This window comes from Hordeum vulgare, chromosome 4H (genome assembly GCF_904849725.1).
Source record: "Hordeum vulgare subsp. vulgare chromosome 4H, MorexV3_pseudomolecules_assembly, whole genome shotgun sequence".
NCBI classification, from domain to species: Eukaryota; Viridiplantae; Streptophyta; class Magnoliopsida; order Poales; family Poaceae; genus Hordeum; species Hordeum vulgare.
In genome coordinates this window covers 541,312,713-541,337,894 of record NC_058521.1, presented here as the reverse complement: position 1 = coordinate 541,337,894, position 25,182 = coordinate 541,312,713, and the positions used below count along the sequence as shown (strand labels likewise).

At 47.5% G+C, this 25,182-nt stretch overlaps 3 protein-coding genes across 3 annotated transcripts; 2 read left to right on the top strand and 1 right to left on the bottom strand.

Moving 5' to 3' along the window:
- The first annotated feature begins 2,166 nt into the window (after positions 1-2,166).
- Positions 2,167-5,703, top strand: LOC123449379 (CASP-like protein 5A1). The gene is made up of 3 exons (XM_045126581.1): positions 2,167-2,652; positions 4,546-4,678; positions 5,210-5,703. The coding sequence occupies exons 1-3, from the start codon at positions 2,441-2,443 to the stop codon at positions 5,399-5,401; spliced, it is 537 nt and encodes a 178-aa protein (XP_044982516.1). The 5' UTR covers positions 2,167-2,440; the 3' UTR covers positions 5,402-5,703.
- A 663-nt stretch (positions 5,704-6,366) lies between these two features.
- On the bottom strand, positions 6,367-9,181 carry LOC123449377 (BTB/POZ domain-containing protein SR1IP1). The gene is made up of 5 exons (XM_045126580.1): positions 8,828-9,181; positions 8,501-8,570; positions 7,809-8,390; positions 7,175-7,723; positions 6,367-7,098 (listed from the first exon to the last, which is right to left on the bottom strand). The coding sequence occupies exons 1-5, from the start codon at positions 8,878-8,880 to the stop codon at positions 6,511-6,513; spliced, it is 1,842 nt and encodes a 613-aa protein (XP_044982515.1). The 5' UTR covers positions 8,881-9,181; the 3' UTR covers positions 6,367-6,510.
- A 12,591-nt stretch (positions 9,182-21,772) lies between these two features.
- Positions 21,773-22,963, top strand: LOC123446859 (putative cyclin-dependent kinase F-2). Its single transcript, XM_045123399.1, has one exon. The coding sequence runs from the start codon at positions 21,773-21,775 to the stop codon at positions 22,961-22,963; it is 1,191 nt and encodes a 396-aa protein (XP_044979334.1).
- The last annotated feature ends 2,219 nt before the right edge of the window (positions 22,964-25,182 follow it).

The window sequence follows — 25,182 nt, the reverse complement described above, 5'->3', positions numbered from 1 at the left end:
TGGCCACGCCCACGCCAATTAATTCCAAAAGACTACCACAATTCGGACCGTATTCATAAGTTGGTGTCATCTTTCAATTTTTTTGTAAATACGTATCAAGATACAGATCGTATTTTGCAAATTCTGTATTTCTATGTATAGATGCTCTTTCTAACAGATATGGCCCACCGTTCAGTCTCTTATAAGAAAAACCGGTCCGGACCGTTTTGATTTGGAAAAAACCAACTCTCTCTCAATCCGAACCGGATAGGCAAAAAAAAAACCTTCTTCTCCTCTAGACCGAGCCCACCCTGCTCCTCCACCCCGCCTCCCCCTCACCGCCACCACCGCCACACCCCGCCGGCCACTCCCTCCACCCCACCGCAACCACCAGCACCGCTCCACGCTCATCTGCGAGGCCATCGCGCACCGCCTCTTCCCCAAGGGTCGGCCCCCGACCAGCCCGAGCGCGCCAGAAGCGAGGAACCCGATGACGGCCATGTCGATGGTGAGCGCGTCCGGGACCAGCACGGGGCTGAAGAGCAGAAACACCGGCTTGGCCACGGCCAACCCCACCACGGTGCCCGCCAGCGCCAGCCCCGACAGCACCAGCAGCAGCCAAGGTCGTCGTCATAGCCGCCATCCTCCGCGTCTACCAGTACAACGCTCGGCTGCATCACTACGCGCGCCGGGCCCTCTACGACGTCCACATTTACTGCTTCCTCGACCTCTTCTTCCCGTGCATCGCGGTGGCCGCCGTCGCGCTCGGCATGGAGACGGAGCCGCAGTTCGACCGCCCCTACCTGGCGTCATCGCTGCAGGGCTTCTGGGGCGGGAGGTGGAACCTCATGGTGTCCGCCATCCTCCGGCCGTTGGTGTACGACCCCGTGCGCGCGCGCGCCGGGAACCCCGCGGGCGTGTTGGCCACCTTCCTCGTGTCCGGGCTGATGCACGAGGGCATGGTGTACTACCTCATCCTTCGGCGGCCAGACGGTAGGATGACCGCATTCTTCCTGCTCCACGACATTTGCTGCGTCGCCGAGGGGTGGTGCGCGCGGTGGTGGGCGGCGAGGGTCTTGCCGTCGCCGCCGTGGGCCGTGGCGACGGTGCTGGTGGTGGTGTTCGTCGCGGGCACGTCGTTCTGGCTCTTCTTCCCGCCGCTGTGCAAGGACGGGGTGGAGGAGAAGCTGCTGGATGAAGGTCTTCCAGCGCGGGCCGGCCACCAGCTCCGACCACTCCTCGTCCATTGTCGTCCCCGCGGGCGAGCGGCGGGCGTACGAGGAGGACGACTGCCACGGTGCGGAGAAGCAGCAGCAGCGGTACCGGCGGCGCGAGAAGAAGGCCGCGTCGGCGTCGTCGGGCCCTCCCGCCGCCATGTCGGCGTGTGCGGCGCCGGCGTCCATGGAGATCTCGGGGCGGTTGGCCGGGACTCTTTCTTGGAGGGCGATGCGTGGCGCGTGCGGGTTGCGGAGGGGAACGGAGGCAGAGCCGAGAGCGTGAAGAGTGCTGCAGGAACACCGGCCTGGCTGCCGTACTGCCCGCCGTGCTGCAGAGAAAGCGCGAGTGCGGGTGGATCCGGTCTGCATAGAGAGAGAGCCGGTTTTCCCCCGGCCAAAATGGTTCAGGCCGGTTTTTCTTGTAAGAGACTGACCGATGAGCCATATCTGTCAGAAAGAGCATCTATACGTAGAAATACATGATTTACAAAATACGGTTTGTATCTTGATATGAATTTATAAAAAAAAATTAAAAGATGACACCAACTTATGAATACAGCCCGAATTATGATAGTCTTTTGCAATTCACTACGGCCACGCTTCCGCCCACGCTCGGGTCCGTTCCCCTCCCGACGCCGGGGGGACGGAATGTGCGCTACGCGCTCGTGATCCGCGCGGTCGACCGCGTCCTTCCGTTCCGGGCCAGCACGTACGCGCCCGTGACACAGGACCGCGATCGCTCACGTCCGCCTCTGCTTCACGCTCGTACCCGTCAGGAAAAATGCTGGAGTACTGGCAGAATTACAGACAGGCGGGGCCGGGCCGGGCGAGAAGAAGGACGGGCAGACCGGGCCCGCCACCGCACAGTGGCGGCACGGACAAGGAAGCAAAGTCAGCCCTGCCCGGCCCCGCCCGCCCCGGCCCATTTCCGTCCACCACGCCGCTGAGGAGAGGGAGAGAGGGACAGAGGAGAGAGAGTGAAGGACCCCACGGCGTGCCGTCGCGGCTGCAGCTCCCCAGAAACTGCCGTCGCCTTTCCCCCCGGCCAAAAGCAAGGCGAACCAACGGCAACCAGCCCCTCCCCGATCGACCCCGGCGCGTGTGGCCCGCACCGCTCGCCCCTCCTCCCCGCTCTCATCCTCGTCGACTCCGCCCAATCCAGTCCAAACCCTTCTTCGCCCAGCCCCCACCGGTCCCGAGGCGGGAGGAGGCTGAGCCTGTTCCGTCGGGGGGCGGGGGTCGAGATGTTCGCGAGCAGGCCGGCGGTGCACCCGGTGGAGGCGCCGCCGCCGACGGATCCGGTGGAGCAGCCCACGGGGGTGCTCATGAAGGACCTGCCCGGGATGCCCGGCACGGCCGGCGGCCTCGCGCTCCGCCTCGCGCAGTTCGCCTTCGCAGCCGTCGCGCTCGCCGTCATGGCCTCCACCAACGACTTCCCCTCCGTCAGCGCCTTCTGGTAACCTTCCTCCCCACCCCCCATCCTAGTAATTTCTCATCACTAGTACTAGTATTTGCCCCAACTGGACGTGTAGGACCTTAGCATCCATCGCTTTACGTTTAGTTCCAATCGCTGCTCAAGCAGGGAAATATGATCTCACATGTACTGCTGGGTGAAGTGTGTGTGCACTTTTAGAGCTTGGGGCCGTGGGGAATTCGGTGTTCAAGAACGGAAATATGATCTGCTATGTACTCTGGCACTCCATCTGTTGGAGCTTAGCTCATGTCGGTGATAGGTTCCCAAAGCTTGGAATGATGTTTGTTATGCAACTTGTGGAAACCTGTGTCTATGGCCACTCCTGCCTCAGCTCAGAATGAATGGTAGGAGTGTGAATTTGGATGAGTACTACTACCTTGTGCACAAAACAAAATAAAAATGTGCCTATGTATCATCATAGTATATTTATGGAGGGGGCAAACAAAGATAATCATGTGAGGATTATTGTTATCCTGAAACATGGTATTTTATTTATTTATTTTGACAGTTCTGTATTGTGGTTTAGCGGGTACTATTGTTATCTCAGCAGCTGCATATATGTGCTATTCCACTGAACATGCACAATTTCAAGGTGAGATGACAGTATGCTGAGTCAAAGTGGCAAAAACAGGGGAGTGCGTGCACCACTCGAATTCTGAAATTGTTAGTGAGATTAATTATATGAAACAAAGGATTCTAGAAGCAAATAAAATAATTGATTAATCTATTTACTACTTCCTAAAAACATGCAATTTCATGTCATATCATATAGGAATATAATGCCACCATATGCATATGAACATGTCACAAACTAGTGAACTACGATAGGAAACAGGGTTTTTGTTGTTTTTGACCGTTTTGCTTTGTGGTTCAATATCTACTGAATATCTCAAGGGTACAATCCCATGTCACAAACTAGTGAACTACAATAGGAAGAGAAATATCACATCCACATGTCCCTTTCTACTTATCCTCAACGTACTAAACTGCATTTCTGTTCACTATTTATGAAACTGCCATGGGCAGAATAGTCGATTGTTACATTATCTACCAGACTAAAACAGAGGTCCCTTATGTCTTATACATATTATTGAGTTCTTTTAATTGAGTTGTAGCGCAAAATTTCCTTTTGGCAAAGACTGGGGAACCAGCAGGCATTTTTCCTTTTGCTAACATACGTACTTCAAATTCACTTTTTGATATAACAAAAGGGGTGTGTGTGTGCGTGCTTGTGGCACTGTTTTTTAATTTAAGAAAACAGCGTCCACCCCCCTCTGATTACAGAAACCAAGGTCTTCCTGATACAAACTACTCTTGTAGCACTGTTTTACCTTACTAAACAATTCCTGGTACAACTATGTTGGGTTTGTATAGAATGATTTAGTCCCAACCTTTCAAGTTAATTATGTAGTTATTCTGAATGATCTTAGATAAAAAAATTACCCCTCGGATCATACTACAATGTGGAAATTTGATCATACTATGTACTTTCGTGTAATATTTTAAGAGAAATTTAGACTTCTACATCTAAAACTATCATGCTAGATCTTTAATATTTTCCAAATTCATTTAGCCAAGCCTTCTTGAATATACATAGGTTTATCTGGTTTTGTTACTGCTTATTATATGGGCATGCCTGTGCGTAACAGAAATTCAACATTTGCATTAGTGATGACTGGATAGACATGGGTGGGTACTTGTTTGTTTACCCAGTATACAGCAAACAACACAGAGCGTGTTCATGCTTTGGAGTTATAAAAGGAAGCTCTGCTGTGTCTAGTTTATTTGCTTGTTTCTGCTGCACTCAAGTTACTCTGGCAGTGCTATTCTGTATTTCTAGTTTCTGGCAAACTGACGAAATGCTGTTTTGGCCAGCTATCTTGTTGCAGCAACCATATTGCAATGCCTGTGGAGCTTTTCGCTTGCCATTGTCGATATCTATGCATTGCTTGTTAAGCGTTGTCTACGGAACCGCCGCGCTGTTTGCCTGTTCGCGATTGGTGATGGGGTAAGTCAATATAAATATCTGCTCATGTCTATGATGCTTGGTCGATTCACTTGGTCAATTTACTATTATATCTTTTTTTTTTGTCTAAACAATTTGTGCTGAGATATACTCCCTCCGTTCCTAAATATAAGTCTTTTAAGAGATTTCACTAAATGTCTACATACGAAGCAAAATGAATGGATCTATACTTTTAAATATGTCTATATACATCCGTATGTAGTCTATTAGTGAAACGTCTAGAAAGACTTATATTTAGGAACGGAGGGAGTATATAAATGTGCTACCCGTGTGAGCTTGTCCATGTATCTAGTAACTTAGTGCTTTTCCATCGTTCTTTTAAGAATATTAGCTGTGTGGTTTATAGAGTAAGAAATCTTGCAGTGAGATAAAGTACGTGCTCAGATTACCACAGTTGAATGAGACTGCATTGTTATGGCAAGCTCCTGCATGTTAGTTTCATCCTGCAAATTATAAATGCATTCTTTTGACTGTGTGAGGTCTAATATAGTGATCGTCGTTGTTTCTTGGTAGATCACGGCAGCACTGATCTTCGGCGCAGCATGCTCATCAGCGGGCATCACCGTCTTAATCGACAACGATCTGAACATCTGTGCCGAGAACCACTGCGGAAGCTTTGAGACCGCGACGGCGATGGCGTTCATGAGCTGGTTCGCTCTGACACCGTCCTTCCTGCTGAACTTCTGGTCGATGGCTTCCCGATGAAAAACAACGAGGAAGATATAGCTTGACTTGGAACTGTTTTGTGCGCCCAGTTATGGTTTAGCGGCATCTGGATAGAGTTGGCACAGCTAATCGCATTGTGATCGGAAGCTGATGTGCGCCTGTGGAGACACACACGTATCTAGCACTACACCTATGTAAAAAAGTGGAATAGGTAATCAATGGCTTGTCTTGAACATTGTGTTGCTATGGAACTCTACTAGGATTCTTTTGACCCCAGGCAAGCGCGTGCCCTGTATAACGCTTTGATGTCCTGAACCAAACTGGTTGAGTTTTGCCCTGAATCATGTGTATCCCATTGTGCATACAGAGTGCTGGCGGTGCCGACTGATTCATGATGAGTAGGAGCGGGCGCAATGTTGCCATCTTTTTTTTTTTTTTGAAAATTGTTGCCATCTTTTCTTAGGATAGGAGAATGGAGACGCACTCCTGATCTCCTTTCCTTTTCGCCTATTGGTTTTTTGTGATGGATGTATCTTGGCCGTATCAAGGCCAAATTCCAGGTCACGTCTCGGTGTTGGTTGTCCCTTGTCCTGAGCTGGAGGTGCATTGCTAGCCAGAACAACGTTATCGCATTCTCCCCGGGAGAGACAGGAGATAGTGTCGCGATCAACACCAAAGATGCTTCGGTTGCTTCCATCTTCCATGGCGTAGTGATCCGATCAGCCCACGTTGCAGTTGGACATAACTTGCAGAACTGTACACCACTGAACTCTTGGAGTTCCAATTTTTTTTTACAGTGGTTTGAGGCAGTAATGCTACAATTTCGGACATGTTACACGATGTTTACAGACTAAGCAGAGATGGACTATGTTGATTGGTCTAGGATGAAGCGGGCCCGTCCTGAACATGTCCATAGTTGTAGCATTACTGGGGTTTGAGGTTCTTCATCGTAGGAACTTGATTAAACATCGTGTAACATGTCCGTAGTTATAGCATTACTGGGGTTTGAGGTTCTTCATCGTAGGAACTTGAGACGAACATGCGTGTCCGTAAGAAAACTGTTACACGGATTACAAGCTGTACAGTGCTACGTCCATGCTAAGATGCTTACTTATCTTCAAGTGACGATTAGATTACAGTATTCGGTGTCAAGAAATGGAGTGCCTGCGATCCTTGGGCGGCTTCGTGCGGACCTTGCCGCCGGCCAGAGGGTCGCGCACGAACGGGTTGAGCCGCCCGAGCTTCTTCATGAACCCGCCGCCACCGCCGCCGCCGCTGGCCCCGCCCTGCTTCTTCGGCAGAGGCGGCTTCCCGGACGCCGGGGAGCTCCGGGTTGCACCGGCCGCTAGCGGCGGTGCCGCAGCTGGAGCCGCGCCCGACGGGTCCCTCAGCCGCATTTTCATCTGCATCAGCTCCATCCTCAGCTCGTCGTTCTCCCGCTGCAGCCGCGACACCTCGCTGGACGGCGCGCTCCGTTCCCGCCCGTTGAAGCTCGGCGTCGGCTTATACGACAGGGCCGGCGACTCCCCTCCGGCGTACGACGGCGCGCCGCTCGGCGCCTGCGAGGGCGGCGGCACGCGGAGGCGCCGCTGCTCGTGGTACAGCACCTGCACCACCGTCTGCACCGGCAGCCGGTCGTTCTGCGCCGCGTGCGCGCACGCCTCCCGCGACAGCTTCTGGCAGTCCATCACGCCGCACACCTTCTTCCTCTCGCCCTCGCCCAGCGACGGATGCGCCTACCCAAACCGTCGATCAACAATTGAGCGCTTAAACAACAAGTAAACGGACGAAGATCGAGTATAACGAACGGACCTTCAAGTAGATGTCGATGGCGCGGTACATGCCGTCCTCGTTGAACCGGGCGCGCTCCGGGATGAGCTCGGCGAGGCCGGTGAACTTGTCAACGGGCAGGTTCACGTCCGAGGAGACCTCGGCGAGGTAGCTCTCCATGAGCTTGCCGACCGGCCCGACGTCGTTGGGCGGCGACGCCGCCGAGGCGAAGTCGTCGTCCGTGTTGTAGTCCAGGCGCGTCGCCTCGCCCTCGTTCTCGAGGTACCCGGCGAGGATCCTCTGCACCGCGTCGACGTCGTAGGCCGTGCCGGCGCCCTCGGGCGAGGAGGACGGGATGAGCAGGTCGTCGAGCACGGCCTGGCCGAGCTGCGCGGCCATCCGCGTCTCCAGGTCGAGCCGGCACGCCAGGGACGTGTCGAGGTAGATCGCCGCCCGGAGCAGCATCGACAGGAAGCTCACCGACATGGTGTTCTTCTCCCTCGGCAGGAGGCTCACGATCGTCTCGAGAACCACCCGCTTCTCGTGCTCCTGCCTCGGCTCCATCTTCTTCCGGTCCCTCCCGTTCATGTCCTGCAACAAGTTACAAGTCGACAGTATGCGTCAGACGCTAGCTAGCAAGAGTTGTGCTCTAAAGTGATGTGATCGGCACGATTACCAGTCTTCGAAGGGACTTCTGAGCGTAGAGCATGATCATCGTCCCCATGGCGATGCCCTTGAACCCCCTCGCCTTCATGGCGATCATGACCCTCTGGAAGGTGTCGATCCTCAGCGCCGTGAGCTCGTCGGCCCACCAGTCCTCCACGGCCTTGGGCGGCACGCCCACGCCGTCCAGCCCCTCATGGCTGCCGTCGCCGCAGGTCATGGTCGCTATGGCGTCGATGCACCTGGTAATGAGCCGCACCTTGTCGGACGCCGGGAGGAGCTCCTCGGCCCTGCGGAGCGCGGCGACCGCGCCCTCGAGGCTCGCCAGCGCCACCTCCTCCAGGTAGGCCTCGGTCCTGCCGACGAGGTTCCCGGGCTTGCACTCCTCGGTCATCTCCAGGTGCTCGGCGGCGCAGCGCAGCATGGCGACGTTGTCGGCGGTGATCTCGAAGTTGACGCCGTAGCAGAACTTGATGACGAGGTCGAAGGCCTTGGCGTCGCCGGGCATGCCCGTGATCTCGAGGTGGGTGACCCTGGACCCGTTGGCCCCCGACACCAGCTTCCTTATGTAGCCGCATTTAGATGCCAGCGGGAGCTGCAGGAACATGGCATGCATACTTGTCGTCACAACTCATGATTCTTGCTGAATCCATGTGATTTCTAAGCGCGCGGTAAGAAGAATCAAAGGTGGGATTGGCTGGTTACCTTGTGCAAGTTGAAGCTGCTCTCCCCAACCTGGATGGTAATATCGCTTGGGAATTCTTGTGAACGGATCCTGCACCGATCAATTCAATTAAAAAAAAAAAATGCTTGTCACTGCACGCTGTTGCTTGCTTGCTTGTTATTGTGTTACTGGGGAGAAGACAAAGGAAGCTCATCCAACAATATGAACGAGAGTCCTGTCTGGACTGAGCAATTACAGAGGGTTAAATCTCGTTTTCAACACGCAAACACACAAGACACAGCGTGATGGCGCCGAAGAAAAGGTTAAGCTGGTTTACAAACAGGCAGCGGCGGATCGAAGGAACGTACCAGTCGCTGGTCCTCTTCATCGCGGCCGAAGAGAACTGAGTATCGGTCTGCATCCTGGAACACCCACGCAAGCTCGCTCGCTCGCTGCCCTCTCTCCCCCCTCCTTCTCTCTACGCTCCGCTCATCTTTAATTATCTCACCCGACGTCCACGTCGTGGGAAGATCGGGGCGGCCAGCCAGAGCACCGAGCGAGTGAAGCAGGTGCAACACTCGAGGATTGAGCCCGTCTGCCACACAGACACAGGGGCCGCTCCTCCAGTGGATAGGCGTGAGAAAATCGGGCGGACAGCTCTGGTCGACCCTGGCCTCATCCCTCCTCGTTGGCGGCTGTCGTAGCGTCCTTCTCGTCTCTTGCGGCTTGTCTCGGCCTACCTTTTTGGTCTGCTTGGAAGCAAATATGTCCTTGGGTTTTTGGAACCTTGTGTCGGCGATGCAAATCCCGCAATCTTGTCTTCTTTTAACCACTGGGATCTTTGTCTTAGGTCCAGGGTTAGTGGTCTGGGTTTTGCCGGGCCGGAGCCTCTTAGAGCTTCTGTGTTTGGGCCCAATGTTGGCCCACAAAGTATGAGCCATTAGCACTTGAATTACGGACAAAAACTACTCAAGACCGCAGCGACACGAGCCGAAATCACTAATTAAGACAATAAACCTTCCAACCATTACTCCCACCTTCACAGGTTGTGACAAGTGACACACTGCATATGTGTCACTTGTCGCAACCTGGAATTTTTTTTTCGTAGATTCATATTTTTAAAACGTTTTATTTTCTAAACCGTGCGTTCAAATCTTGAACCGTTTTTACTGTTGGCTTTTTCGCGTCGAGATCTTTAAAACTAGATCCCATGTTGATAGGTTTTGACAAATGTTTTTTCATGAAAAAACCGGAAAAAGAAAACCGGATGAAAAAACCGTGCCTCACGCGATAGAAAAAAATAGAAAACGTGGTATTTTTCTCTTTTCGAGAGGCATGGGTCGTGCATCTCGTGAAGGCAAAAACGTGCCTCTCGCGGAAGCAAAACCTGCCTCTCGTGAAAAAAAAGAGCAGAAAACGCGTTTCCCCTCCTTTTCGGGAAACACAAAGTATGAGCCATTAACACTTGAATTACGGACAAAAACTACTCAAGACCGCAGCGACACGAGCCGAAATCACTAATCTCTCCCTAATAATAAAGCAATTAGCGTTTCTGGTTGTCGGTCATGGAAATTACCCCTTAAGTATGCATAAATTACCCATCATGCCACCGGTAAGTAATAGAAAATGTTTCACAAAGCAAAAAATCTTGTACTGGGCCGGCCCATGTAAAAACCTCCTATATTACGCTCTGCACGCTGGGAGAATATCCAGCACACCGTAAGGGTCGGGCCATGCACAGGTGCCTGCTTTTAGTTCCGTTTATTTATTTATTTTTAGTTTCGTTTTATTTTTTTATTTTAAATAATTTAAAACTTCAAATAATCTTTAAATTTTTAATAAACTGAAAATTATAAATCAACATGTTTAAAACATAAAATGTTTGTGACTTCAAAAACTGCCTGGAGTTTTGTATAAAATGATCGCATATACAATAAAATGTTGCAATTTTACAAAAATATTTGTACAATAAGAAAAGTCCATGATTTCAAATACAATTCCATGTATTCAAAATTATTAAAGGAATTTAACAAAATGCTTTCTAATTGAAAATATGATAATGCATTTAAGAAATGTCCTAAAATTTTAAAAATAGCTAATGCCTGTTTTGATAGTTTCTTTTTTTTATTTAAAATTTTCCATTCCATTTTTGTTTATTTCTAATTTAAATAATTTAGAATTACATAAACTTTTGCATATTAAAAAATAGGAATTTTGAAATAAAATGTTGACAAAAACATAATGTCCATGAATTTAATAAATATATTGCTGATTTATAACAATGTCCATGAATTTAATAAATATATTACTGATTTATAAAAATGTTTGTTTATTTAGAAAAACTTCATGCGTTTCAAAAAATGTTTGTGAATTTAAAATAGAATCCTCCAACATAAAAAATCATGTTTGCCTTTTCTTGAATTGGTCGCCAATTCAAAAGAAAATATTTAAACCCGTTCAAAATATAAAAAATATTCACGATTTTTAGTAAATGTTTGTAAATTGTAAAAGATGTTCTCGATTTTAAAATTGTTCCCATATTTGTAAAATTGTTCACGAAAGATCTAATGTATGTAGTTAAACATTAATGCTTCTAAATCTTTGTGACAATATAACTGTGTGAATTTTGAAGAATTAACTGTTGGATGGATCGAGTTATTATTGTATGTTTTCTAATTTTTCTTATTGAAATTCAGAATAAATCTTTGAGTTAACAAGATTTTTGACAATCATGATATATATTTTTTGAAAATGTAAAGATTGCTTCAACTTGTGAATAAATTTAAAAGAAGTAACATTTTTTTGCACTTGTGCATAAAATTTCAAAATCAAGCGATGATATGTGAACATAATGTGGTCACCATCATTGAAGATTATGTTTTTTTTTCGTGGCAACGCACGGGCCATTTTGCTAGTTAGGAAAATACACCTTCCAACCATTACTCCCACCTTCACAGGTTGTGACAAGTGACGAACTGCATGTGTGCCACTTGTCGCAACCTGGAAATCTTTCCTTTTTTCGTAGATCCATATTTTTAAAACATTTTATTTCCTAAACCGTGCGTTCAAATCTCGAACCGTTTTTACCGTTGGCTTTTTCGCGTCGAGATCTTTAAAACTAGATCCCATGTTTATAGGTTTTGACGATTTTTTTTTCATGAAAAAACCGGAAGAAAAAAAACCGGACGAAAAAACCGTGCCTCACACGATAGAAAAAAAAGAAAACGTGGTTTTTTTTCTCTTTTCGAGAGGCATGGGTCGTGCATCTCGCGAAGGCAAAAACGTGCCTCTCGCGGAAGCAAAACCGTGCCTCTCGTGAAAAAAAGAGAGCAGAAAACGCGTTCCCCCCCTTTTCGGGAGAGGCACGGGTCGTGCATCTCGTGGAAGCAAAACCGTGCCTCTCGCGGAAAAAAGAGAGAGAGCAGAAAACGTGTTTCCCCCCCTTTTCGGAAGAGGCACGGACGTGCCTCTCACAAAGGCAAAACCGTGCCTTTCACGGAAGCAAAACCGCGCCTCTCACAAAAAAAAGACAGAAAACGCGTTTTATTCCCTTTCGGGAGAAACCGTGCCTTTCGCGAAAGGAAAACCGTGCCTCTCGTAAAAAAACAGAAAACGCGTTTTTTTCCTTTCCGAAAGGCAGAGGCGTGCCTCTCGTGAAGGCAAAACCGTGCCTTTCTTGAAAGCAAAAACCATGTCTCTCGCAAAAAAATGAAAACGCGTTTTTCCATTCCAAGAGGCACGGCTCGCGAAGGTAAAACCGTGCCTCTTGCTGAAGCAAAACCGTGCCTCTCGCAAAAAAACAGAAAACAAGTTTTTTCACGTAAAAAACGCGTTTTTTTGCAAAAAAAAATGAATTTTTTGTCCAAAAGTTACAAAAGACAGGTGAAAACCATAACACCAAAAAAATCTGGAAAAAACCACTCAAAAAAGACGAAAATGCGTGGAAAAAAACAAAATCCAAAGGAAAGCTCAGAGCGTGACACGTGGCGGCGGCTGAAAACGCGCCAAATGGCGGCGTGCGGGAGCGATCGCTGGAAGGCTCGTGAGGGAGCGCTTGTTAACTTTTTTTTGAAGGGTGAAAGACTGCTTTATTGAACACTAATACGAATTACAGGAATAATAGTAGTATCAAAGGGTTCTAGTAGTCACACATGGCGACCCTCCCCTAAATGCAAAGCATATCTAGCTAAGTGGTGAGCTTCCATGTTGGATAATCTTCCTTCATGGGTAAATAAAACGTGTTGAAAGTCACTATTGCCATCCAATATTTCCTTGATGATAGGGCCGGTTACCCCTTCAGATCCATCGTTGATATCTTGGATAGCATTCAGGCAATCAGAAGCCACATCAATCTTCTGCAAAAGTAAGTCTCGGCCCAAAGCTTGAGCTTCGCGGCATGCAAGGGTTTCCAGAATGAGAGGATCCGTTAAACCATGGAAGACAACTGCTGATGAGCCCAGATAAGCTCCCTGCTCATCCCTGCAAACTGCACTAATCGCTCCTACGGTAGGAGCTTTACAGACTGCGCCGTCGACATTGATCTTTGTCCAACCCGCAGGAGGCTTGATCCATGGCCGAGTATTGGAGTGCACTGGTGTAGGGACTGATCTTGATGATGGCTTGTTCAATTCCAAATCTGTTAAATAGCGTTTGACAAAGGCTAGTGTAGCACATGGGCTTTGGTGTTCTCCTTCATGAATTAACTTACGACGGGCGTACCAGATTGCCCAGAGTGTTACCGTGATCTTGGTCATCTCAGTCTCGGACACTGATGAGCGCATGGAGAATAGCCAAGACTTTGCGTCGGGTTCCGCAGTCGCCAACATGTGCTCTACTAACTCTGGATTATGCAGTACCCAGACACAGCGCGCCATGGTGCATGTAAGCAGAGAGTGGACCCAGGAGTCCTCTGCCCCGCACACCGCGCAAGCCCGGTTAGGTGCCATATTGCGGTGGTGATGAACATCTGCCGTGGGCAGAGAAGTCTGGGCCAATCTCCATAAGAAAATCTTTGATTTTGGAAGGGACCTGGATCCGCCACAGCTCATCCCAGCATTTCCTCTCTCTGGTGACATCCGCCGGGCCGCCATTTCCTGCTAGCCAAGCTTCCCTTCGGAGCTTAGTAGAGATGAGCATGCGATAACAAGACCTGATAGTAAACACCCCTTTCTTCTCCTGTGACCATGGCCAGTAATCTTCATAGTGTCGGGTGCTAAGAGGGATGTTGAGAATTACTTCCGCATCAATCAGTAGAAAAGTTGAGGTGATCAACTCCCGGTTCCACCTTGCTGATGTGTGATCAATGAGCTCGGCAACCATGGTGGGACGTTGGGCCGTGAGACATACAATAGGGCGCATGGATGCAACTTTCGGAAGCCAGTTGTGGTTCCATATCTCTGTGGTTGAGCCGTCCCCGATCCGTTTGATCAGTCCTAACCTTAGAATCTCCTTCCCCTCGATGATTGCTCGCCATATTTGTGAAGGGTTACTCCCGAGCTGAGAATCCAGGAAGCAAGTAGAGGGATAGTATCTTGCCTTTAGGATCCTGCCACTTAAGGATTCCGGAGCCTTGAGCAGACGCCAGGCTTCTCGAGCCAGTAAAGCTAGGTTAAAAAGTTCGATATCTTTAAAGCCCAAACCACCTTCATACTTAGGCCGTGTCATCACCTCCCACGACACCCAGCTGGTCTTCCTTTCACCGTTCTTACTACCCCACCAGAATTTCCTTATGAGGGAGTTGATGTGGAGGCACAACCCTCGGGGCAATTTAAAGCATGCCATAGAGAAGACCGAGACTGCTTGCGCAATGGACTTGATAAGAACTTCTTTCCCTCCTGAGGATAATATATTTTCCATCCATCCTTTCACTTTATCCCAAACCCTATCTTTCAGATATTTAAATGCCCCATTCTTGCTGCTGCCAACATCTGTGGGCATGCCCAAATATTTGTCATTCAGACTCTCATTGTGCACATTAAGAATGTTTTTGATACTCTCTTTCTCTGCGTCTGACCGCCCTTTACTGAAGAAAATGGAGGACTTAGATTGGTTAATTCTCTGTCCCGAAGCGGTACAATAGGTTTCCAACAAAGAAGATACCATAGTAGCTCCCTGACAACTCGATTTGGAAAACAACAGGCTATCATCAGCAAATAGTAAGTGGTTTACCGGCGGAGCCGTTGGTGCCACTTTAATTCCGTGAATAGGCGATGATTCATTGTGGTTTTTTAGGAGGCACGAAAGGCCCTCAGCTGCCAACAAAAAGAGATAGGGTGATAGTGGATCTCCCTATCGTATTCCTCTCGTAGGACTGAATTGTTCCAGTTTCTTCCCGTTAAATAAGACCGAGAAAGTAACTGAGCTCACCATCCGCATGATAAGATCAACCCAAGCTGGTGCAAAACCCAGTTTGATCATCATAGCACTCAGATATGTCCATTCCAACCGGTCATATGCTTTCATCATGTCTTTTCTCAAGGCACAAAACCCATTCCTCTTTGATTTGCTTCGCTTCATAAAGTGCAGACATTCATAAGCAGATATTATGTTGTCTGTAATGATTCTTCCTCCAACAAAGGCTGATTGTTCTTCGGAAATGATCTCAGGGAGGATGGATTTCAGCCTATTTGCTAGGACCTTTGATGCTATTTTATAAAGGACATTACAAAGACTGATAGGATGAAATTGGGTGAGGAGTGTGGGGCTTGTTACCTTTGGTATCAACACCAGAATAGTTTCGTTCAGGATGGCCACATCATCTTCTCCCCTCAGAATTTTTAAGATTACTTAAGTGATGTCCGTGCCACATACATCCCAATGGCGTTGGAAAAATGGGCTGGGAATCCATCAGGCCCTGGCGCTTTGGTGGGTGCCATTTGAAATAAAGCTTCCTTCACCTATTCTTGAGTAAACTCCGATGTAAGCAGATTATTCATCTCCGAGGTAACTTTGCGTGGAACCCTGTTAAGCACGTCCTCCATACTTGATGTACCTTCGGATGTGTAAAGGTGTTTGTAGAACTCGATGGTCATATGCTCTAGCTCAGCAGCATTATCAACTATAGTACCATCCTCACGTACCAGAGACTGGATTCTGTTTTTGCGTCGACGTTTGCATGCCCGGAGATGAAAGAACTTTGTATTTCTGTCGCCCTCTTTTAGCCATGATACCCGAGACCTTTGACGCCACATCACCTCTTCTCTGAAGTAGAGCTCGGACAGTCTATCTCTGATTTTAATTTCGACTCTAGAAGGTTGGGTACGTGTTTGATCTGCGCGTAGGTTTGCTAGATCTCCATTCAGGCGTTTGATCTCCTTCCAAACGTTGCCGAAAGTATTTGTATCCCAGCGCCCGAGCCCTTTTGACAGCGCGTCTATCCTTCCCTTCAAATCTGCTGCTGAGACCACTCCAGGGCCCTGCCAATGTTGTTGCACCTCCTCCTGGAAGCCATCATGCGATTCCCACATCATCTCGTACTTAAAGTTACATTTCACGAAGTTGCTCAGTGTGCTTTCAGTTTCAAGCAAGATAGGGTTGTGATCAGAGGTGGCTGCCACCTTGTGTACTAATCTTGCATTCGGAAATATAGACATCCATTCCGCTATAGCTAGAGCTCTGTCTAAGCGTACGCGGGTATAGGTTCCTCCTGCGACCCTTCTTTCGAAGGTCCACCTCGGCCCAGTGAATCCTAGATCAGAAAAGCCGCACACATCAACGGCATCACGAAAATTGTTGACCTGTGACAAGCTACGGTGGCTTGATCCTTCGTACTCGTCCAAGCGCAAGACCTCGTTGAAGTCCCCCCAACACAACCATGGACGATCCGATGCCGAAGCTAAGGATCGAAGAAGATCCCAGGTTATACTTCTTTGCTCTACCCTTGCTTCCCCATAGACCACCGTCATTCTCCATTGTTCCATCCCCGACATGGTGATGAGTGCATCAATGTGATATTTCGAGTAACCAATAATATCAAGCTTTATTGAATCATTCCAAAAGATCCCTAAACCTCCACTCCGACCAGAACTACTAACAGCAAAAGAAAGATCAAACCTTAATGAACTTGCCAAGCTTTCTACTCTTCCTCCTGGGAGTTGAGTTTCCACAATGCATGCCACCATTGGAGTATATTGCCTCACAAGATTGCGAAGCTCACGAACTGTCTCGGGTCTACCAGCCCCTCGACAGTTCCAGCAGAGAAGACTCATTGAGCCCGGCGGCGCTCCTCGCCGGAGCCCGCCAGATCGCTCATCTTTTTTGTTATTGTATGTGGTGGAGATCCTGCCTTGTACTTCTTTCTATCCCTTGGTGCAACATACACCTGCGGAGGTGGTGGAGTATGCTCCTGGAGGTCATGTGCGTCCCCCGTACTGGTCGTGGACTGGTGATCCTTTTGATCCTTCGTCCCGGCTGTAGTAGCATCAGACATGTCTAGCTTCTTTTTTGCAGAAGATTCCGGGTGTAATGTATCCTCATCCTGCTCCATCTGCACTGGTTTCATTGGGCTCTCAGCCGTGTCCTCGGCATTCTCATCCTCACTCATCCCTGCCTCCTGCGAAGAACGTTTTTTTTGCTGCATTCTCTGTTCGACTGTTGGAGGTAGCCCGCCCCTGTGTTCCTCTTCCTCTACCGCGACGGCCCCGGGTAGGTGGGGGGTTTGAGCTACGCTGGGAGAATAGATTTGCCGCTGCTGGCCGTCTGGTAGCTACCATCCACTGGCCATATTGTATCTCATCGGGACCGTGGACTCTATCGCCACACTCCTCCAGAACATGTCCCATGACACCACAGACCTCGCAGAAAAAACCAACTTTCTCATACTTCACCGGTAGTAAGAGGGCTTCCTCCCCCCTGATCTTTAGCGGAGTAAAGCGAACAAGGGGTTCATCTATTTTGATCTTGACCCGAGCCCTTACATAATTCCCTTCAAAGAATCTGTTAGGGTTCATCTCCACGCTCTTCACCTGTCCAATACGCCGAGCAAGTTGGTCTAATATTCCTTCCCTCCGGTACAATTCAGGAGTGTCATGTATTTGTGCCCACACCTGCACCCGATTCAGATAAACCTTATGCGGTTTGCCCTTGCCATCATATTCCTCTATCACCACTATTAAACCCCTAAAGATCCAGGGTCCTTGGTGCATCACCCTGTTCCAATCCCCAACACAGAACATCTGGATAATGACGAGATTATCATCCGCTTCTCGTATCCCTGGATCATAGGCCAGACGCCACACGAATTTCATCGTGGTTTTGAAAGACTCAGCGCTGAAGGGTTTGGTCGTATGCACTTTGGCCACCGCGAGCCATCGTGTTTCCTCGGAGAACCTCGAGATTTCTTCTTCATCCACCATCACCGCATCCAGCTCCGCCTCTTTAAGCTTCATATTCCTCATGGCTGCCTCCAGATCAGCCGACGCTTTCCCCTTGCTACTCCCCTGGCGGGCGGCACCCGACGAGGATGCCATTACCAGGGAGGGAGTCTCGCAGGGAAGGATCCGTGCGAGGGAAGTATCCAAAACCTCAACGGCGGTGGTGATCCGCCGGAGTAGGAAACCCTAAACCCTAGTCGCCGCTAGGGTTAGTACATAGGTGGATTCGAACGGCGTTTATTCCTATCGGCCACGTTTGGGAGCGCTTGTTAACTAGTTGCTCCCGACACGAGCCCCCGCGTTACTTGCCACTACACTCCGGGAAGTCCTATAGGCCTCTCTTTGCAACAAAGAGCTGCCGCTTCGCACGGCAACTTAACGAATGGGCCGGTCCATGAAGATCATGACCGACATTGAACGTGTACTGCATATTAAAAAAATGATGTCCTGAGATTCGAACACGAGATCGTATGCTAAACACGACCTGCTACTATCAGTTGAGCTAGCAATAGAATACAATAGCGTGAGCAAAAAAAGAACCAACACACTGCCCAAATCCGAATTATTTAAGGAATTTCGAAACATTTTTTCTTATTCAAAAAAGGAATGTTCTACGAAACGCAAACACTTCCCAAAATTCTGATTATTTTAAACACTATGCATTTTGAAAAAAATAGGAACTTCTTTTTGAAAATCATGAAGATGTCTTGAGATGGGAACATTTTCCCAAATTTCAAACAAAATTTGGAGCTGCAAACATATTTCGAAACTCCTGAATAACATTTTAAAACATGAACATTTTTTGAAACTTGTGAACAGTTTATGAAACTGGGGACATCTTTTGAAACTCCAGAAAAATAAAAACGTGAACATCTTTTGTAATTTGCAAACAATTTTCAAAAAAGTGAACATTTTTTAACGCCAGAACAGTTTCTGAAAATTTATCAAAAATTTGAACAAAAGCATTCGCAATATTTTTCGAAAATCAAGATTTTTTTTGAATTTATGAACAATTTTTGAAAAACGACAATTTATTAAAATTTGTAACATTTTTAAAAGCAAGAACATTTTTTGAAATTTAAGAACAATTTTCGAACATGAACTTAGTTTAAAAAAGATAAAAGTAACCTTGATAAATAAAAAGGAAAAAAAAAATATATCGTCCTACCATTGACATGACGACCCTAATGTTCCACCATTGGGACCTCATGCTTCTTTGGCAACATATTGTAAAAGCACAATATATCGTTACAGGTGAGCAAGTTAAGTGACAATTCTTGTAATTTTCAACTACCAGGATGTCAGCCTTCCGAGAGAACAAATTGATAAACTAAAACAATAAAATCACAGGCCCATAATTGATAGGTCTGAGGTTGCACGCACCGTAACTTTGAGCTAGGCATATGAAATGATCCATTGTTTATCCAAGACATATATGCAGTAGCATATGACCAGGAACAACAATTGACCATTAAACTGCAGAACACTTGTTGTTTGCAGTTGTGGGAGAGAGATGGATGGGAAATCAGAATATGTTTACATTGTGATAAGCAAGTGCATAAGCACGCACACTACCTCCTCGATGAAATGCTAGGATACGCCAGGGAGCTTTGATGCAAATGAAGCTTGACATTGTTAGGCTAATGAGCAAGGAAAAGCTAGGGGACATGTTGGTTTAGCCAGGCAAGTAGGTCCCCAATGCAAGTTTAAGAGTTTTGCAAAAATTCTGTCATGCACGCAAGGTCTTTGATAAAATACTATGGCAACCTAGAAAATTTTGTTAGCAACCAAATTTTCCAGAGTGAAGTCTCTTTAGGTGCCGATGATGATGGTAGGTCTGGTTTGGGAAAAATAAGGAACTTAATAATGCAAGATCTGGTGAAATTCATTTCTGGACAAAAACTATAAGGGGTTATTTTATGGACTTAAAATATTCCATTGGGGCTAATCTCTTGGACTTAAAGGTTTGATAGGATGCACTACAAGTAGGAAAAATTTCAGGATCATTAGAGTAAAAGAAAATATGTTGTAGTTCAAAACACCAAACTGGTCTAGAAATGAAAAGGGGATGGTTTGGTCGAAATTTTCAATAGACCAAGATGGTTTTTTTTCTTCTTAAAAGTGATCTTTAGGCATCATATGACATCTCCAAATTTTTGTAAAAACTTTAAATGAATATTTAAAATGGTTGTACTGCAACAGAGGTCCTTTAAATAATTAAAATGACATTTAAAGGAATTTAAATTTGGCAAGCTTTCTTATAAAAATATTTCCCACCGAATTCAGAAAATAAAATAAAATGTTTTTAAGCAAACACTCAAGTCCCACAATATTTTTCAAAAGCTTCTATATTGGAGGGAAGGGTTTTTAGAATTTAGGGAAAATGATGGTTCTGAAACCAAGAGAGGATCCACAAAATAAAAAAATTATCCCTGACGAATATTAATTAAGAAAAACATAGTAATTTTTTGGAGGTGTCACAGTGTTGATCCAAGAGAGATATGTGGTAGCATATGATCTGGAAGTCAGAAACAACAGTTGATCATTAAACTGCAGAACACTTGTTGTTTGTAATGGTGGGACAGAGCTGAATTTGCTTACATTGGGATAAGCAAGTGCAAAAAGCTGATAACCATTTGATGACTTGGTCTATTTCATCATTAAGCCCACAGTTGCGCATTACTCAAGAGAAAAACCACCGGCCCAAATGTGTCAGATTGTGAATAGAAGATTACAAAGGGAAAACATAATCGCCACGAAATAAGAAATGTGTTAGGACATATTTAGATGTGACATAATTATTGCACATCTAAATGAAGAAATCAAGAATAAAAAAAAACATCTCACACGAATCTTCATGTAAAATCAATGATATATTTCCTCCATTCCTAAATATAAGTATTTTTAGACATTTCAATAAAGGACTACATACGGAGTAAAAATGAATGAATCTACACTCTAAAATATGTCTACGTACATCGATATGTAGTTCCCTATTGGATTCTCTGGAAAGACTTATATTTAGGAACGAAGGGAGTAAGACTTATGTCATATCTAGATGTGTTTTACCAAAATCGATAAGAAATTGTGTCAGCACTCAACAGTGCACAGCTAAGGTCGGTCTTCCCCCGCAAAAAAAAGTTGGGTCTCGAAAACGCGTGCGGCAAGCCAACCTCCGATTTGAATTTGAATCCGACTCTAATAAGGGCAGTTCATGTGTATATTTTCATGTCAAATCGCGCGCGATCTGCAAGGCTCGGCGTGGACCGTGCACGGGGAGCACGTCGTGGACACGCACGGTGCAGGCAGATCATGGGAGGCGCGAGCTTGTGAAGGCATTGGTGTGTGCTTAGCGCCGGTCCGGATATAAAGCCGGCGCGGCTATCGCTGTAACTGCGAGGTGACAGAGTTCGTGTTCTCGGAGAAATATAGAAAACAGTCGTTCGTGCGACGGGAGCGTTCGTGCGCCGGCGTATCTCACTGTCCACCTCCCTCGTCTCCCTCGCTGGTAGTGTCTCCAGGGATCGCAGGCGTGGCGCGGTTCCATTTTGGCAACCACAAAGCCTAGCAACAAGTTTTTTTCAAAATACTAGGTTTTTGTAAAATATTTGGGACCTTCAAAATTTATAGGCCGTGTGGGCCGCACAATTGGCACAAACTATGGGGCCGATCCTGAATCCGAGTTTGCACGCGAAAACGCAACCGCCAATCAGTGCACAGCTAAGCTGCATCTTGAAAACGCGTGCGGCAAGCCAACGAAATCTCGGATTTGAATTTGAATCCGACTCTAATCGGGGCCGTTCCTGCGTATATCTCCATGCCGAATCGCGTCGACCGATCCATTCATCAGCTCCTCGCCGATCCACCGCTTCCATCCTCCTCGCCGAGCATCCGCCTCTACAGCAGCCGAAGCTGTTCGTCCGACGAGCTAGCGCGACGGCGATGGCGGCGCGCAAGCGATCCGCTGCTGCCGTCCTCGGCGCCGGCCACGCCACCACGACCGAAGGATCGCCGACGCGCTGGAAGAGGAGCCGCGCCAACAACATCAGGAGCACCGCGGACTACGACGAGGAGACATGCCTCGGCGAGGGCGCCTTCGGCTGCGTCCTCCTGGCCCGCCACCGCGCCACCCGCAAGGCCGTCGCCATCAAGTATCTCAACTGGGCGGACGGGTCTGCGGAGCCCCCCGACCCCGCCGAGCTTCTGCGGGAGGCCGGATTCCTCGAGGCCTGCGCCGGGAACCCGTACGTCGTCGGCTTCGAGGGCCTGGTACGCGACCCGGACAACGGCGACTACGGCCTCGTCATGGAGTACGTCGCCGCGCCGACCCTCCACAAGTTCCTGTGGAACAGGCGCCACGGCCCGCCGCTGCCGGAGTCCGCGGTGCGCGCCATCATGTGGAAGCTGCTCACCGGTGCCAAGAAGATGCACGACCGCCACGTCGTCCACCGAGACATCAAGCCGGCCAACATCCTCGTCGGCCAAGACGGGGAACTCGTCAAAATCTGCGACTTTGGGCTGGCCATCTCCTTGTCCGAGCTGCCGCCCTACACCCAGGCCGGCACGGCGTTCTACTTGGCGCCGGAGATGCTCCTGGGGAAGGAAGACTACGACGCGCTCGTCGACACGTGGTCGCTCGGCTGTGTCATGGCCGAGATGCTCACCGGCAAGACGCTGTTTCTCGGCGACGATGACGATGACGATGACGACGACACAAACAACGAGATCATGCAGCTCTGGAGCATCTTCCGCTTGCTGGGGACGCCGGACGAGAGGACGTGGCCGCAGTTCACCTCGTTGCCGCACACCGTCAAGGCGCTACGACTGCTACCGCCGGGGCACAAGGAGAACAAGCTGCGGGATCTGTTCCCTCAAGAGAAGCTGTCTGACGAAGGATTCCAGGTGTTGCAAGGTCTCCTGACGTGCAACCCCGACAAGCGACTGACGGCGGCCGCCGCGCTCAAGCACCGATGGTTTGCTGCTCCTTGCCCCGCACCCGCCGCGGCAAAGGTCGGCGCTTTGTCGTTCCCGGAAAAGAAGGCACCAAGGATCAAGTTCATCCCACCGGCCATGCCAAAGAAGAATCTACTCAAAATTCCAGTCGCCGTGTGGAACGCGGCTCAACGAGTGTAATTGAACTCTCTAGATGTATGTATCTGTGCTTGGATGAGCCATCTATGTAAATGCTTCGATGACCATCAAGCAGCAATTGTTTCTTGACACCATGCTCGCCGGATCGCCCACTAGTGTTGGCCTGCTCCTCTGAATTGCATGTGTCATTGTGCACACGTTCAGAGAACCAGGGATGTGTAATTGTTATTAGTGTTGACATGTCTTTTACAGTGAGTTATAGTGCACAATATGTGCTGTAACCGATGACAAATATGTAGAGTACAAATACTCTAAGCAACAGAAATCTGGAGTGAGGGATGAATCGATGGTTAAAAATGTCCTGCTGGTGCAGAACTGCAGATTTCATGAGAACTAATGGTTTTGATAATGGTATTTGTTTACTCTGAACAGCAACTGAACTTGCTCATGTAGTTCAGTGTATGTGTTTTTACCATCCTTTTCATGTGCAAATTTCTTTACTCTGAACTATCTATGAAAGAAAAGTATGATTGCTCTTTGGAGGCCGAGCACCATGGGGCTCGCTATCTTGGGCGTCGGAGTGTAGTGGCCTAAGCTGTTCATCTCTGTCGCCATCGAGCCAAAGCACCACAATGAAACGGATCGTCATCATCGGGATCCTGAATCTCGCCGTTGTTCGTCATCTTTGTCTGAAGAAGCATTTGAAGCTGAAGCTGCAGTAACTCTGAATCCCGGTTTAGTTTTAGGAAATTAGCGATCCAAGAAAATCATAGTTTGATCTTCTCTGCTAGCCTTTTCCGTACCAAATGTTTGTGTCAACAGTACACGGCTACTGCTGCAGTCTAGCTTAATTGTTACCTAATTAGTGATCCAGGAAGAATCATATGTTCCCCTATAATATTTGTATGTCGTCTCAGTGAACTGGCACTGACCCAGGCTCGCTTAATTGCTAGGTGGTATCAAACGTCGATCTTGTTTGTAAGCCTGTCCCTTAAAATATCTGAATGTGACATGAGTGGCTTGAGTTAAATCTTTTTACCAAATGCAATCTTTCTTTTATGTTATCTGTTAGTCATCAGTTCATCGCAACTCGTTCTATCTTTGCACACACGCATGGTCCAGCAAAACAAACAGCAATTGTCTAGGTAAAAAATAGCAAGCTTCAGTTATCAGCAATTGTTCGTATTGCTATTATTTGTGACCAACCAAACTTTATTTCTCAGGAACTGGTTTATCCATGTTATTCCAAGATTTATATCAATCTCCGGTCATGTGATTTTGTATCAATTAGTAGGTGATTCAATTCTAAATCATGAGTTAGGTTCTCTAATAATCAGGCGCCTCCTATTTCCGTTTTACTGCAGCTTTTTATTAGAGGGAGCCAAAAATGAGTATCCCAATTGATCAACAACTGTGCCTTTAAATTTTTGAATCGCACGCTAGGATCATATGGTTCTGCAGAAGGTCTGCAGTCAGAATATTCAAAACGACTCAAAATCTTCTCGACATAGTGGGATTGCAAAAGTGTAATCCCACTCTCATTATCTCGGAGCAGGTTGATGTTCAAGTTAACATCGGCCACACCTAGGTCTTTCATCTCAAAGTTATGAGATAGAAAAGTCTTAACCTCCTCAATAACTTTGAGGTGGGTTCCAAATATTAGTATGTCATCGGCATATAGACAAAGTATAACTCTTCGCCTCCACCATGGTGATAGTATACACATTTGTAGGCTTCATTAACAATAAAGCCATCAGATGTCAAAGTTGTATTAAACTTTGATACTTGCGATCTGCGTTGGAGCTTTCCGTAAAGAGGAACGGGTAATTGCAGCCCAATACATTTCGCTCAGTTAAGAAACCAAGATTTATCGAACCAATAGGAATATCAATTCACAACCGTCTTCAGCGGCTGCACACAAAAGAGCAAACAACTTGCACCCAACGCGGACAATAGGATTGTCAATCCCCTTGATCTTGTTATTTGCAAGCAAACGAAGTGTATAGATAATAATAGATGATTGTAAATTGCAAAATAAAATAGAAGACAAATAATGGCAGCAAGGTAAAGATAAGTTTTGTAAATATAAAAGTGAATAGACCCCGGGGTCATAGTTTTCCCTAGCGACATCTCTTATGAAAGTAAACATACGATGGGTAAACAAATTACTTTTGAACAAATTTTGGCCGTGAGAAAAGCCAAGCAGGAAATTTGGACTTGGAAACCAAATCCCACCGAATGAAATCTCTGCGGGAATGTGT